We start from the raw sequence: 15,891 nt of genomic DNA on the forward strand, positions 1-15,891 counted from the left end.
TTTGTTGTGTAAATTCTTATAAAACCCTTTCGGGGGTTTCCACTGTTGGGGGGAGTCAGAGAGCCGAGGATATGAGCAGAGTACCCTTCGGGCCGCTGCAGTGGGCACCAGGCGGCCTCGGGTCTGACCTAGCCCGACCCCTGCCCGGCGCTACTCTGCCAGTCAGCCACGCCCGAACGGTGACGCGCCTTGCGGCTTCGTTTGCCCGTGTCCAAGATGGCTGCGATCGCCGCTGGGGATGTTGGGTGCGCCGGGCGCCGGGTAGGGGGCCCCGGCCAGCGTACCCGCCTACAGCCACTCAGCGCCGGCCAATCAGCGCCGGAAGGCCGCCGGCCCCGCCCCGACCCCGGCCGGCAGGGACGTCAGGGCGGCGGGCTCGAGGCGGGGGCGGTGGTGGAGGCTCACCTGAGCAGCTGCTCCCCTGAGCGGCGGCCGGCGGCGAGGGCGAGGCCGGCGGTGCTGGCCACGGGATGAGGAAGCGGACCGAGCCCGTCGCCCTGGAGCATGAGTGCCACGCCGCCTCGGGTTCGTCCTCCGCCGGCTCGGCCGCCGCGGCGCTGGACGCCGACTGCCGCCTGAAGCAGAACCTGTGCCTGACGGGCCCCGGGCCGGCCGAGCCGCGCTGCGCCGCCGACGCGGGCATGAAGCGGGCGCTGGGCAGGTGAGGAGCGGCGGAGGCGGGCCGGGACCCACAATCCTCCGGAGCTACTTACCCTCCACCCCGCGTGACCCCCAACCCTCTCCGGGCGTCCCCGGATGCTTCCCCCGTGGTCCCCCTCTGGCCCCCGCGCCCCCTTCCTTCCCGGGCGGGCCTGGGGGCCCCTCCAGCGACCGGCCGGTGAGCGCCTCTCGACGAGAGTGGCGAGCTCCTGGACGCCTGGGAGCGCGGACTCCGCTCCGACCTTCTCTGCGTCCGACTCCGACCCATCGTCGCTCTCGCCGGGTGGGCAGCTCACCGGTGCCTGAGTCTCCGCGGCGCCCTCTGCTCGAAGCTGCCGGGCCCTCGGGGATGGTTGAGGGGTTGGCCGTGTCCAGGGGCGGGGGGTGCACCGCGTCCTCGGGGAAGGTTGAGGGGTCGGCCGTGTGCAGGGACACGGGGTGCACCGCATCCTCGGCTGTCGAGGGCGTGGGGGGGAAGCCGGCGTTCGCGAGCAGCTGGCTGGTGGTACGTGGAATGTGTCTACAGGAGTCGTCTCCTTGGGAATCTCCGTCCCGTCCGGAAGGCACCTGGTTATTTTCGGTCTCTCTTTGGGGAGATGAATGCGTTTATGTTAAATTAATCTCACAGTTGGGAGAGGGGCATATTTCACGCGGGCAAGTCTCTCCCCATAGGCTGGCTGTTTGTAGAACATACCACTCATGGCAGTTTTGAAGTCTTGATGTTTCATGGTGTTTGAAGAAGTTAGTATGTAATATTCTCAGGTGTTGTAGCAGAGTCACTTATTTTGGGGTCAACTGGAATGCCCTTAATTGACACTGGCCACTTCCGTGTAAAATATTTATCCAAATAGCCCCTAAAAACATCAACTGCATTGCCTGAAAGATCATGAAATTAAACTATATACTTCTCTAAGTCAGTGGTTCCCAGTCCTGCCAGAAGTTCAGGGACTGACAATATTTTTGTTTTTGTGTAAAATTATCTAGCAACTGGTTAGTATCTTTTGTGAAACTAATCTGTTCTGTGGAAAGGTTTATCTGCCTTAAAAACTCACAATTGGCTTTAATGCACTTTTAGTAACAAGGTTGACATAACACTTAGATAGGTTGGGAACTCTTCCTCTGAAGAAATCAAGTTGTGATGCACAATGTTTGGGGAAACAGTGCTGGCCTGGCACCTTCCTTGAAAGATGTACTGTATTAAAAGGATCTGATTATTTTTATTTTTGAGTTGAGGACAAAGAGAGACATTCAAGTGGTGCCATATCCTTTGGATAAACAAAAGGCTGTTAGAGGAATAAAAAGAAAAGCAGAGGGCCGGAAGGCCAAATTTGTGTTAGCCCATGGCTTCCTTCCCTATTGCCTGAAATGCTGTCCTGGTCGTTCTCCTGCTGTGTTTTCTCCTTCAACCAGGTCTCTGCTTTACTGTCACCTCTTCAGAGAGGCCTTCCCAGACCAGCACATACAAAATAGCCTTCCTGCAGCCCCCAACCCCCCTATTCTGTTTACTTGTTTCTTCATCGCACTTATCCCTTAGCTCAGGGGTCCCCAAACCACCCCCTCCACCCCGCCCCAGGCCACATAGCAGGTGAGCAGAGCAGCAGGCGAGCAGGCAAAGCTTCATCTTCCACTCCCCATCACTCCCCATTGCTCGCATTACCGCCTGAACCATCCCCCCCATCACTCACATTACTGCCTGAAACCATCCCCCTCCCTTCCGTGGAAAAATTGTCTTCCATGAAACTGGTCCCTGGTGCCAGAAAGGTTGGGGACCGCTGCCTTAGCTGACGGTGTGATTGCCTGCACACTTGACTTGCTTTGTGGGTAGTCTCCTTCATGAGAATGGAAGCCCTCTGAGAGCAGGGACAATTTTTCTCTCAGCGTCTGTCTCCAGGGCCTGGCACATAGTAGGTGGGAGAAAATACTTGCTGAATGAATATCTAGAATAGATTCCTAGAATTGGAATTGCTGAGCCAAGGGGTGTGTGTTTATGACTTTGAAAGCGAGGGCCAAAGTGTCCTCCCAAGAAGTTGTACTGATTTGTACTCCCTCCAGTAGTGTCAGTTGCCTCCCCCCGAATATTGAACATTACCAGATATTTTGATCTTTTTCTACTTGATTGATGAAAATGACATCTGATTTGTAACTTTAATTTGCATTTCTTAATGGTTAAGTGGCAATTTTTGTGTGTTTTTCTAAGCTCATTATACATCTTGGGGATTATTTACGTCTTTAATGACCAGCCTTTGTTTGGGTCCTCCTGCACATTTCTTTTAACTTTCTATTGTGCACGTGTTCAAATATACAAAAGTAGAGGAGACAGTATAATATAATACAATGAATAGTCAATAGTTTTCCATGTTTTGCCAATCTTGATCATCTCTTCCTCCTCCCCTCCGTTTTTAGTATGGTGGGGGACTAGGCTATTTTAAAGTAAATGATTTCATCCATAAATATTTTGCAGTATATCGTGAACAAATAAGGACTTTTTGAAATATATCTAACCCCAAAGCTATTATCATATTGTATTAAAATTAACAATTTATAATCTGTAATTAATTTAATATTATCTAATATCCAGTCTACATATACATTTCCCTGTCTCAGAAATGTCTTTTTAAGTTAGTTTTAAAATCCTGTACGTTTCTTAAGTTTATTCCTAGTTATTTTATCTTTCTGTTGTTATTGAAAATAGAATATTTTCTTATATTACATATTGTAACTGGTTGTATTACTTCTGTAACTAGCAACTTACATAATCTTAGTTTCAAGTAGTTTTTGCAGTTGGTTCTCGAATTTTCCAGGTATACTATCATGTTAGCTGCAAATAATAAGAATTTTGTCTCATTTTCTACTTTCTTATGTCTTTGTTTCTTTCTCTATTTTGGTTACATTGTATTTCCAGAACAAGGTTGAATAATAGGGATGATACTGGGTATCTTTGTCCAGTTCCTGACTTTAAAGAGAATTCTTTTAGTGTTTGTGCCACGTTAGTTATTTTAGTAAGGGGTGTGTTGCTGTGTTGTCTTTTTTTAAATCAAAAATGGTTGTTGAATTTTATCAAATGCTGTTTTAGCATCTGTGAAATGATCATATAAATTTTGTCTCTTGACCTGTTAATATGCTGAGTTGTAGTAATAGACTTTATAATATTGAATCATCATTTTATCTTATTGAATCATCATTATTGAATCATCAATGATAACTCTTATTATGTAGACAGATTCTATTTATTAATATTTTACACCATTATTTGTGAGACTAGTCTGTAATTTTCTTTTTCAATGCCGTCTTTACCAAGTTGTGTTAGTGTTTTCTATAGCTTTATTAAAAAGTTTTCTCTTTCTCTTCTTTAGCCAGTTTATATACTTTTGAAATGATCTCTTTCTTTAAATTTTGGTAGAATTCACCTGTAAAACTACCTAAGCATGGTGCTTTTTTTTAGACTATAGCACTTTGATAACTATTATAGTTTCTTAGATTTGCTCTCTCTTTCTGGGTTCAGTTTTGGTGATTTATATGTTTATAGTAAATCATCTTTTATATCTAGCTTTTTCCTCTGTACCTGGGGCTGTTCCCTAGTCTTGTTTCCTATTTTATATACTTATACTTTTTTCCCCTTTTTTCTTGCTCTAGTACGCGCACACACACACACACACACACTAAAGTGGATTTTTTCCTAAATAAAAAAATATTTTTTCCCAAAGAAAACCTTTTTTTGTTTATTATTCTGGGAGGCCAGGATGGAGAAAACGTGTTCTATCTGAAGGGGGCAGCAGCTACTGCATTCTCTCCTGCTGCTCCCCAGCAGGAATGTGGCTCCAGGGCAGCCAGATCTTCCAGTCTTTCTTGAAGAGTAGCTGGGTGTAAGCCTGCATCTGTGATCTCTAACTTTTTAAATGTTGCTGGCAACTAATTCAGATGAAAACAACAACCTTGGAGGTAAAACAAAACCAAAATCAGTTTGTGTGTGTGTTTTTAATTTTATTTATTTATTTATTTGGCTGCCTTGGGTCTTAGTTGGGGCATGTGGGCTTCTCTCTAGTTGCGGCTTGTGGGTTCAGTAGTTGTGGCGTGCGGGCTTAATTGCCCCAGGGCATGTGGGATCTTAGTTCCCTGACCAGGGATCGAACCTGTGTCCCCTGCATTGGAAGGCCGATTCTTTTTTTTTTTTTTTTATAAATTTATTTATTTATTTATTTTTGGCTGTGTTGGGTCTTAGTTTCTGTGCGAGGGCTTTCTCTAGTTGCGGCACGCGGGGGCCACTCTTCATCGCGGTGCGCGGTCCTCTCACTATCGCGGCCTCTGTTGTTGCGGAGCACAGGCTCCAGACGCGCAGGCTCAGTAGTTGTGGCTCATGGGCCCAGTTGCTCCGCGGCATGTGGGATCTTCCCAGACCAGGGCTTGAACCTGTGTCCCCTGCATTGGCAGGCCGATTCTTAACCACTGGACCACCAGGGAAGTCTGTGTGTGTGTGTGTTTTAATTGAAGTATAGTTGATTTACAATGCTGTGTTTCAGGTGTACAGCAAAGTGATTCAGATATATATATATTTCTTTTTCGGATTCTTTTCCCTTATAGGCTATTACAACATACTGAGTATAGTTCCCTTTTGGTTTGTTTTAATTGTTGGACTAAAGGGTTATTTTTGAAGGTAAATGTTTATCTGACTTACATGTCAACTGTGTAAGAGGAAGGACTGGATACTGTTTTTGCTTTGCATATGTCTGGTACAAGGAGGCAAATGAGGGATTCTGTGGGCCTTTCATTTTCTTTTCTGTAATCTTGGAGTTCTTGGCAATATGCAGTAAAGGCATAAGTGGTCTAAATTGGCCCTAAGGAGGCAGTAATGAGATGTATAGGTCTCTGTTTCAGTCAACTAGACTGTCCTTTGACTGTCAACTCACAGGCCAGATCTGCCAGATAACCGAGATCAGTGGACGGCCTGGGAGATTTCACAGCAGATGACCTTTGTTTGTAAATACAGAAGAACTCAGGCATCACCCTTGGTTCCTTCTTCATCCATAAGAAGGAACTGCATGCAGGGCTGCTAATGGCTTCACCATAACCCAGAAAGGCGGGTGACCAAGGTGAATGTCTGTCTCGGAGCTAGCTTTTGTCCTTAAAGTCTGCTTTTCTCCATCCCCCTTCTCCTCCCACTCCCCAGAGCAGAGTCTGTGCCTGGACCATGACAAGCAGGGGGGCAGGCTTTGTTATGGTGCCTCAAATGGGGCCCCCAACTGGGTCCCTCTCTTCCCAGTTGTGGTTTATCTTATCAGGGACACAGTCCAGCCCTGGACCCGGGACCCTGGGACCCTGGGACTTCGCACCTCGTTGGTGAGATTTGTGTCCTGTATCTCTGCTTGTTTCCCAGTTCCTTTCAGCCAGCATATACTCTCCCTTCTCAAGGGAGTGTCTGTCTTCTACAGTAATGTTGAGCATACACTGCTCAAATGCAGGAGATTAAAATCTCCAGAAGATACTTATCACAGAGGTAACCTTGGAAAGAGGCTTAGAAGATGGGTCATCTTCTCAGGGTTCTGCTGACAGCAGTGGAGACAGGATGCCTTTCCAGACTCATGATCCTCCTCCTCCTCCCACTAGAGCACTTTTCCTTCCAAAATGCAGTCTACAGGAAAATTTTAACTGCAATATGACCTTGAAAACTGACAGATTAAGTTAACGCTTTTCACCCGGACGTGATGCCACAGAACTTGGGTGTCCACATGGAGAGTGGGTAGGTCATTTGTCTTTTCCTGAACTGAGGGCCAGGGTCTGGAGTGTCACTGAGGACACGGGCTGCTGACACAGGGAAGTGTGATGCCAGAAAACCCAGCCTGAGGTGTCCAGTTGGTAGAAAGACCCGTTGTTTAGGCTTGGTGCCCATCTTAGTATTGTTTGATATTTTAGGGGAAAGCTTGCATGGATAACTGAGTCTCAAGTGAGTGTTTTCAGGTTTGTGGCTTGGGGTGAGTTGCTTAACTATGAGTTTGTTTCTTCCTCTATAATGTGGGGATAAAAATATCTTCCTTATAGGATTGGGGTGAGGGTCCAGTGTATGAAAGAGCCGGGCACACAGTGAGCACTCAATCAGTGGCATCTTGGTCATCCCCAATATTATTGCTAGTGTTATTTGTTGGAGTATTGAGAAAGCTCTGTTAACTTAGGTCAAGAAGAATGTACCCCTCCCTCCCTTTCTGCCCCCAAACTTTTTTTTTAGTTAATTAATTAATTTATTATTTATTTATTTTGGCTGTGCTGGATCCTCATTGTGGCACACAGGACCTTTAGTTGTGGCATGTGGGCTTCTTAGTTGTGGCATGCGAACTCTTATTTGTGGCATGCATGTGGGATCTAGTTCCCCCACCAGGGATGGAACCTGGGCCCCCTGCTTTGGGAGCACGGAGTCTTACCCACTGGACCACCAGGGAAGTCCCTGCCCTCAAACAATTAAGTATGTTAGCCAATTGTCATGCATGTAGTTGTCATCATGATCAGTTAACACATCTGTTGGTAATAGAACGTTTTAAGCAATACTTTTGGTTATTCAACACTTTTTTTTCACTTGTTCATTTAGCAAAGTTTGATGTATGTACAGTAACTCTTCTAAGTGCTGAGGCTGCAGCAGTGGACGTGGGTCATGTTTTGTGGACTTTACCTTCTGGTGGCAGAGGCAGGTGACAAGCGAACAAGTATGTGCTGTGTCAGGTGCTCAGGGCTTGAGGAGGAAAGTAGGGCCAGTAAGGAGCAGCTGAGGCGTGTATACAGGAGGCCTTTCTCGTAAGGGGACATTTGAATGGAAGCCACGGGCTGCTTTAGAGTGGAGGAGTGCCTGGGTATGATGTGTGTCATTGACATGTCACTCTGATTGCTGGGATGAAGAAAGACTGGAAGGGCAGCAGGAGCAGGGGGACCCGCTAGAAGTCATCCGGGCAACAGATGATGGGGACTTGGGCCTGGGGTAGCTGTGGAGGTGAGAAACGTTGCATTCTGGATCTGTTTCCAAGGAGGTGTCAACAGGATTTGCTGATGGATTAGTAAGAAAGAGCGAGGACAGTCACAGGATTCACCAGTTCTCTTCTGAGCAATGGAAGAGTGGAGCTGCCATGTGCTGAGATGGGGCAGTTGTGGGAAATGAGTTTGGTTTGGGGCATATGGAGGTGCCTATGAAACATGCAAGTGGAATGGGTAGGAGGAGTTGGAGTTCAGGAAAGAGCTGGGGCCAACATCTGACGTTAGCCTGCAGATAGTGTTCAGAGTCACGACAGGATCCCAGGGCTGGACCCTGGGCCCTGGACAGGTAGGGGCTGGAGAAGAGGAGCCTCAAACCAAGGAGACCTGGAGGGAGGCAGCTGAGAGGAGAGCTGGGACGAAGGGGTCAAGGGAGCTACTGGAAAAAAGCCTGTTGCAGAGGAGAGTGTGATCTGCCATTGGATTTGGAGACATAGAGATCAGTGGTTGTTAGTGTGGTTAATTTGAGTGGTGGAGGCAAGATCCTGATGGAGTGGCTCAAGGGAGAAGTAGGGAGAAGAAATGCAGATAGCTTTTCCAAGGAGTTTTGCCATAAAAGGAACAGAAATGAGGGGGTGGGTAACTGGAGTAGGAGGAAGTTTCTGACTAGTGCTGTAGAGTGCCTTGGTTTGCTCCTGGGGATAGTCCAGGAGGGGAAAGACTGGTGATGCCGAGCACTGGTGGCGTGGTGTCTTTGGGACCCAGTACCCCAAGGCCAAGTCAGCGGTCCCCAGACAGGGAGGTAGGCCAAGGGTGCTGTGAAGTTGCAGGGAGGTGGTTAGATGTGTGGGGGGAGCACTGGAGGTTCTCTTCTGGGTGCTTCTGTTTTCTCTGTGAAATAAGAGCAAAGCCCTGTGCCGAGGGGAGAGGAGGTACTGCAGGTGTTTCCCTTTCAGTTCTCAACCTGGACCCAGTCTTACCTCTCTATCCTTAACCTAATCAGATGTTTCCTACCATTATTTGCTAAAGTCTCATTAACACGAACACGGACAGTCAAGCTCCTTGACAGAGACTCTTCTTTTTGACATGTGGTGTTGCAAAAATGGATGACAGAAGTGGTTCTCATGGGAAGTCGTTTCAGCTGTGACTTGCTGTGTGTCTGAGAAGCCATGTGTGTTCTGCACAGCTGAGTACTGCCTGGTCCTGGGGGGCCTGAGGGCAGCTGCCCCCCGGAGGGCCCTGCACACGGCGGGCAACACAGAGTGAGTATGTGGGACGTAGGCAGAATTCTTACCTATCAGGTTTTGCTAATACACAAATAGAAGTTTCTAAATAGAATTTGTCTTGAGGTGATACTTATGGGCTTTAATTGTCTTAATCATGTGTAATCTGTTTACCAGGTATGGAAATGCCCTGAGAAGGTAAAAAGAGGAGGGGGTAGATGAGTGTCAGTGTGAGGAGTTTCAGAAGGAATTTCATTTTGCAAAGATGAAGGCAGAGAAGGAGTGTCAATGAAGGAATACAAGCACATCTCAGGAATGCTGCAATTTAGAGTTTGTCCTTGAAGCTTGAAAGTTGTCCTGAGCTTTAGGGTAAAGAAAAGAAAGTTGAAATTATTTTCAGTTCTTATCACACTTTCAGATCTCCACATAAGGTTTAGAGAGATATATACATATATATTTTTAAATAAATTTATTTATTTATTTTTGGCTGTGTTGGGTCTTTGTTGCTGCGCTCGGGCTTTCTCTAGTTGCGGCGAGCAGGGGCTACTCTTCATTGCAGTGCGTGGGCTTCTCATTATGGTGGCTTCTCTTCTTGCGGAGCACGGGCTCTAGGTGTGCGGGCTTCAGTAGTTGTGGCGCACAGGCTTAGTTGCTCCGCGGCATGTGGGATCTTCCAGGACCAGGGCTTGAACCCGTGTCCCCTGCATTGGCAGGCGGATTCTTTACCACTGTGCCACCAGGGAAGTCCCAAGGTTTCGATATATTGACTGAACTATTCGTAATGGGAAGGGAAGAATGTTCAGTGTTGAAGCAGGTCGCTTGGATGCTGTAGTTCAGGGTCCTAAAAGAGATATATGCCTTTTAACTTTCAGCTGTTTCTTTCTCCTAATAATGTGTACAACACAGACTCTTTACCGTTTCATGTTTGACTTGTGCCATTCCTAGGCCTGGAACATCATGTGGTTCCTACCTGAAAGTGGCCGTGTCAGTGTTGGGTGCTCATAGGTTATTGTATTCAACAAACAGTTAACTTGCTTCTATTGTTTGTTTGATATCAAGCTAGGCACTGGGAAAGATGAAAGATGGCAGTATCTATCCTCAGGGAGTGTGTTGTCTATAAGTTTTTATGTGTGGCAGCCGTCTGCTCTAATGCTCAAACATTTTTTTTTTAACGTTTTTATTGGAGTATAATTGCTTTACAATGGTGTGTTAGTTTCTTCAAACATTTTTATGATGTCTACAGAAGAGACAAAATGCAAGGATGGCTAGAGATGATTAGTCTGATCTCACATTCATCCTTTGTTGCTCTGACATTTTTTGTGCTGATTTATCTTCACAGTATCTCATCTTTTAGGCTCCCACTTCAATGACAGGATATAACTCATCCTGTCAATGCCTCCCTGGCGTACCCAGCTTTCTGTAGATAAAAGAAAAGAAATGTTCGCAGTTTAGGGACACGGCACACCTTGACAAGGCATGTCATGGCAGAACCTATGGGAAGGAAAATAAGACTGCCATTCTAGGACATCGGATACTTGGCTTTGGGTTCCAGAAGGAAGGGACTGTTACACCAGTGGAGGCCAGCTGGGAGCCTGCCAGTACAGCCCCAGGGCCTCAAGAGAAAGCACAAGGGAGATTCTGCAGCGACCAAGGCAGGGATCTCCAGGTATGAGGCCACCACAAGGGATGGCAACTGCCATGGTGAAAGGCAGCCCTTGAGAGATCCTGTCTCTTTCCCTCTGTTCCTTTCTCATTTTGTTTTTTTCCTGATTACAAAAGTATAAAAAGATTTCTTAATACAAATTTAAAACAGAGAAAGTGGAATTATCCCCTGGATAATTACTGTTAACAGTGTGACATATATTGAGAAGATTGCTTGCATGTTTATTCTTTTATTCATCTAACAAATACTTGTTGAAGACGTACTGTGTGCTGGAGGCCGTGGATAAAACGTTACACAGAGTCAGACAGGTCCCAACCCTTGTGGAGCTCACATTCTCCTCGTGAAGGAGAAAGAAAGCAAAAAAGGTACATGTAAATACACAGTAAATTTCAAGAGGTGGTAAAGTGCTATAAAGAAAAACAGGGCTTCCCTGGTGGCGCAGTGGTTAACAATCCGCCTGCCAATGCAAGAGACACGGGTTTGAGCCCTGGTCTGGGAAGATCCCACGTGCTGCGGAGCAACTAAGCCCGTGAGCCACAACTACTGAGCCTGCGCTCTAGAGCTCACAAGCCACAACTACTGAGCCCGCATGCCACAATTACTGAGCCTGTGCGCCTAGAGCCCATGCTCCACAACAAGAGAAGCCACCGCAATGAGAAGCCTGTGCACTGCAACGAGGAGTAGCCTCCGCTTGACGCAACTAGAGAAAGGCCATGTGCAGCAACGAAGACCCAACGCAGCCAAAAACAAATTAAATAAATAAATAAATAAAGGAAGATAGCTTTAAGAAGAAGATAACAGACCCAAAATGGAGTTGCTTATGCTAAATAAGCCCCACGTCACCAAACGGGGACTTAACTTCATTACAGACTCCGCTCTCCTAGAAATGGGTTCTTAAACCAGTCAATCAGGAATCGCCTGGTTAGCACTAATGTGGTCATCTGCCTGATAGACCCCTGTCGTCTCCTAAAGGAAAGTGACCACGGAATAAATAACCCGCTTCTTTTGTCTCATAAAACTTACTTGTTCCCGCTCTCTTCTCCCTGTGAAAGTCTTTCATTTTGTACAGCTCCTTGGAGTTCTTTTCTGTTTGCTGCATGAGATGCTGCCTGATTCATGAATTGTTGAATAAAGCCAATAAGATCTTTAAGGTTTGCTCAGATGAATTTTGTTTTTTAACAGGAGGTTAAACAATTGTGTATGAAGCACTTGAAAATAAGCTATACTATAGTAATAAAACATCCTTGTCACTGTCAGGAGAATAAGGCCTTTTCACAGTAGGTCACCCAGCTGTTAAACTCTGCCAACATCCTCATGACTTTCTGTTTTCTTCTCTGGGAACAAAGACATTTATGGGATTGCACTTGTGTATTTTATTAAGGCCTTAAAGCTTTTAATTCTGTTCAGTGAAATTACTCCCAATACTGTGTTTGAATAAGAGTTTGAAGATTGTTCTTAAGGTTTCCACCTATAAACTAGGTAGAAGTCCACCTATTAGTCTTGGGGAGTGAATTTTGGATTTACTCTTTTGTTCCTTCTGAGAGAATATAATGAGATAATAGAATAGAATATATATATGTATGTACACATATATATATGATGGAATATATAATATAAGATGTATTTTGGAATATATCTATTAATATAATGGAATAAAGCCAAAAACTCTTCCTTAATTATTTTGATGGTTACAGTAATGGACGAATTGGTGAAAACTAAATATAGATACTTTTTAATAGGAATACAGTTCTTCCACTTCTGGCCACTGAAGATAGAGTAACAGGGACTGAATTTACCCTGAAATAACTAAAACAACAACAAAATCCAGACAAAATGCATGAAACAAGGTTTCAAAACACTGGCCACTGGCAACGAGAGACAGTAGTCTCTGAGAGGTGACAAACAAAGTGAGCCCTACAACAACTCCAGCTTACTGCCGTGTGAGAGTTTCCCCGCTGTATCACAGGGACAAGGAAATTGATGTGGAGCCTGGTGGACTTCCTGAGCTATGGATAAGGTGCTGAGAGTCTGGGGACACCAACATGCCTACAGTTTATAGGACAGAGGACCAGGGAGAGACATCGGTACAGAGAGAACTCTGGAGCTCTGCAGAGGAGAATCTGGAGATCTCTACACCTTGAGTATTCAACACAGTGCTGCTCAGCACACGTGTATGAGGAAACTGTCTGAGGCTGGGGAGAGAACTTCCCTAAAGGTTTAGATGAAACAGTTCCAGTTCCCTCTAACAAGACCATAATTCACTGAACATTGGGTAGAACACTCAGGAATGTCATGCTTCAGTAATGGGAAATAATTAGCCCTAGACAGAGTACTGCTCTGGACCCACCTAACAAATCATAAAAACAAAACCCAGAAGAATCAAAGTGTTTCCAATTCACTGCATCCTGAAACAAGATTCAATATTTATAGGAATATAAAAATAACCAGCACCCAACAAAGTAAAATTCACAATGTCTCGTATCTAATCAAATATTACCAGATGTATTAGTTTGCTTGGGCAGCCATAACAAAGTACTACATACTGGGTGGCTGAAACGAGGGAAATTTATTTTTTCACAATTCTGGATGCTAGAAGTCTGAGATCAGTGTGTTGGCAGCATTGGTTTCTTCTGGGGCCTCTCTCCTTGGCTTGTAGATGGCCATGTTCTCCCTGTGTCTTACATGGTCTTTCCTCTGCATGTCTGTCCAAGTTTCTTCTTATAAGGACACCAGTCTTATTGGATTACAGCCTACCATAATGACCAATTTTTCTTTTTACCATTTATTTATTTAGGCTGCACTGGGTCTTAGTTGCAGCATGTGGACTCTTAGTTGCAGCATGTGAACTCTTAGTTGTGGTATGCATGTAGGATCTAGTTTCCTGACCAGGGATCGAACCCAGGCCCCCTGCATTAGGAACGTGGAGTCTTACCCACTTGACCACCAGGGAAGTCCCCACTAATGACCGAATTTTAACTTAATTTAACCTCTTAAAGACTCTATCTCCAAATACTGTCACATTCTTAGCACCTGGGGTTAGTATCTAAATGTATGAATTACAGTTGGGGAGCACAGTGCAAGGAGACAGGAAAATGTAACCTGTAATGAGAATAAGCAATCAATGAAAACCAATCCAGAACTGACACAGATGTTAGAGTCAGCAAAGGACATTAAAACAGTTATTAACAACTATATTCCATGTGTTCAAAAAGTTAAGTAGAGTCATGGAAGATATGAAAATTACCCAAATCAAGTTTCTAAAGATGACAAACTACAAGTGTGTTAAGTGAAAGATACACTGAGGGGCATTAATGGCAGATTAGATGTTGCAGAAGGAAAGATTCAGTTATCCAACATGAAACATATAAAAAATAATCAAAAAATTTTCAGAAGTAGCACTGAACTGTGGAACAACTTCAGGCAGCTTAATATATGGGTAATTAGAGTTCCCACAGAAGCAGGAGAGAAAGAAAAAATAGTTGAAAGAGTAATGGCCAGAAACTTTCCAAGCTCGATGGAAACTGTAAACTCAACTCAGTGAATCACCCACACAAAAAACAGGAAGAAAACTATACCAAGGCACATCATAATCAAATTACTCAAAACCAGTGATGGAGAGAAAAATCTTAAAAGCAGCCAGAGGAAAAAAGACATGTACAGAAAAGCAAATATGCAGGTGACAGCAGATTTCTTGTGAGGGAAAAAAAAGTAAGAAGGCCATGGAGGAGCATATTTAAAACACTGAAAAAACAAAAAAAGAAAAGCAAAAAACCACTGTCCACCTAGAATTTATTCTCTCTTTCTTTTCTCTTTTCTTTTCTCTTTTCTTTCCTCTTTTCTTTTTTCTCCTTCCTCCCTGCCTTCCTTCTTTCTTTCCTTATAAATGAAGTATAATTGACTTACTATATTAGTTTCAGGTGTACAACATAGTGATTCAGTATTTTTATATATTACAAAATGATCACCATGATAAGTTGCTACCATCTGTCCCCCTACAGAGTTATAGTATTATTGATTATATTCCCTGTGCTGTACGTTTCATCCCTGTGACTTACTTATTTTACTGGAAGTTTGTACTTCTTAATCTCCCTAACCTATTTCACTTATCCCCCTACACGCCTCCCCTCTGGTAGTCACCAATTTGTTCTCTATCAGTCTGTTTCTGTTTTGTTATGTTTGTTCTGTTCTTTAGATTCCACATACAAGACAAATCATATGGTATTTGTTTTTCTCTGTCTGACTTATCTCAGCATAATACCTTCAGGTCCCTCCATGTTGTCGCAAATGACAGATTTCATTTTAAAAAAAAATAAATTTATTTATTTTTGGCTGTGTTGGGTCTTTGTTGCTGCATGCAGGCTTTCTCTAGTTGCAACAAGCGGGGACTACTCTTCGTTGCGGAGCACGGGCTCTAGGCACACGGGCTTCAGTAGTTGTGGTGCTCGGGCTTAGTTGCTCCGCAGCATGTGGGATCTTCCTGGACCAGGGCTCAAACCCATGTCCCCTGCATTGGCGGGCAGATTCTTAACCACTGCGCCACCAGGGAAGTTCCCAGATTTCATTTTTTTTTCATGGCTGAATCATAGTCTATTGTGTGTGTGTGTGTGTGTGTGTGTATCACATCATTATCCATTCATCTGTTATTTGTTGTCTTTTTTGATGATAGTCATTCTGACAGGTGTGAGGTGATATCTCATGGTTTTCATTTGCATTTACTTGATGATTAGTGATGCTAAGCATCTTTTCATGTGTCTGTTGGCCATCTGTGTATCTTCTTTGGAAAAATGTCTATTTGGGTCCTCTGACCCATTTTTTAATTGGGTTGTTTGTTTTTTGATGTTTAGTTGTATGAGTTCTTATACATATTGGCTATTAACCCCTTATCAAATACACTGTTTGCAAATATCTTCTCTCATTCAGTAGGGTGCCTGTTTGTTTTGTTGATAGTTTCCATGACTGTGCAAAAGCTTTTTAGTTGGATGTAGTCCTATTCGTTTATTTTTCCTTTTGTTTCCCTTGCCTGAGGAGCTATCTATATATCTATATCTTTCTGATGTCAGAGAGCATACTGCCTATGTTTTCTTCTAGGAGTTTATGGTTTCAGGTCTTACATTTAAGTCATTAATCCATTTTGAATTTATTTTTGTATATAGTGTGAGAAAGTAGTCCAGTTCGCTTCTTTTGCATGTAGCTCTCCAGTTTTCCCAACACCATTTATTGAAGAGGCTTTCTTTTTCCCATCATATATTCTTGCCTCCTTTGTCATAGATTAATTGACCATATAAGTGTGGGTTTATTTCTGGGCTCGCTGTTCTGTTGATCCATGTGTCTGTTTTTGTGCCAGTATCATACTGTTTTTTTGTTTTTGTTTATTTATTTATTTAGGCTGCACTTAGT

At 44.3% G+C, this 15,891-nt stretch overlaps 1 protein-coding gene across 3 annotated transcripts in view; it reads left to right on the forward strand.

Annotated features, from left to right (window-relative positions):
- The first annotated feature begins 286 nt into the window (after nt 1–286).
- ABHD12 (abhydrolase domain containing 12, lysophospholipase) overlaps nt 287–15,891 on the forward strand; it is a 67,960-nt gene continuing 52,355 nt past the window's right edge. The window contains exon 1 of one of the 3 annotated variants that reach the window (XM_061207961.1): nt 287–661. In XM_061207961.1, the coding sequence (XP_061063944.1) occupies nt 471–661 (191 nt within the window). In that variant the 5' untranslated portion in view covers nt 287–470. The remainder of the gene's footprint in view (nt 662–15,891) is intronic. The other 2 variants (XM_061207962.1, XM_061207963.1) reach the window with 2 other exon arrangements.

This window comes from Eubalaena glacialis, chromosome 13 (assembly GCF_028564815.1).
Source record: "Eubalaena glacialis isolate mEubGla1 chromosome 13, mEubGla1.1.hap2.+ XY, whole genome shotgun sequence".
NCBI classification, from domain to species: Eukaryota; Metazoa; Chordata; class Mammalia; order Artiodactyla; family Balaenidae; genus Eubalaena; species Eubalaena glacialis.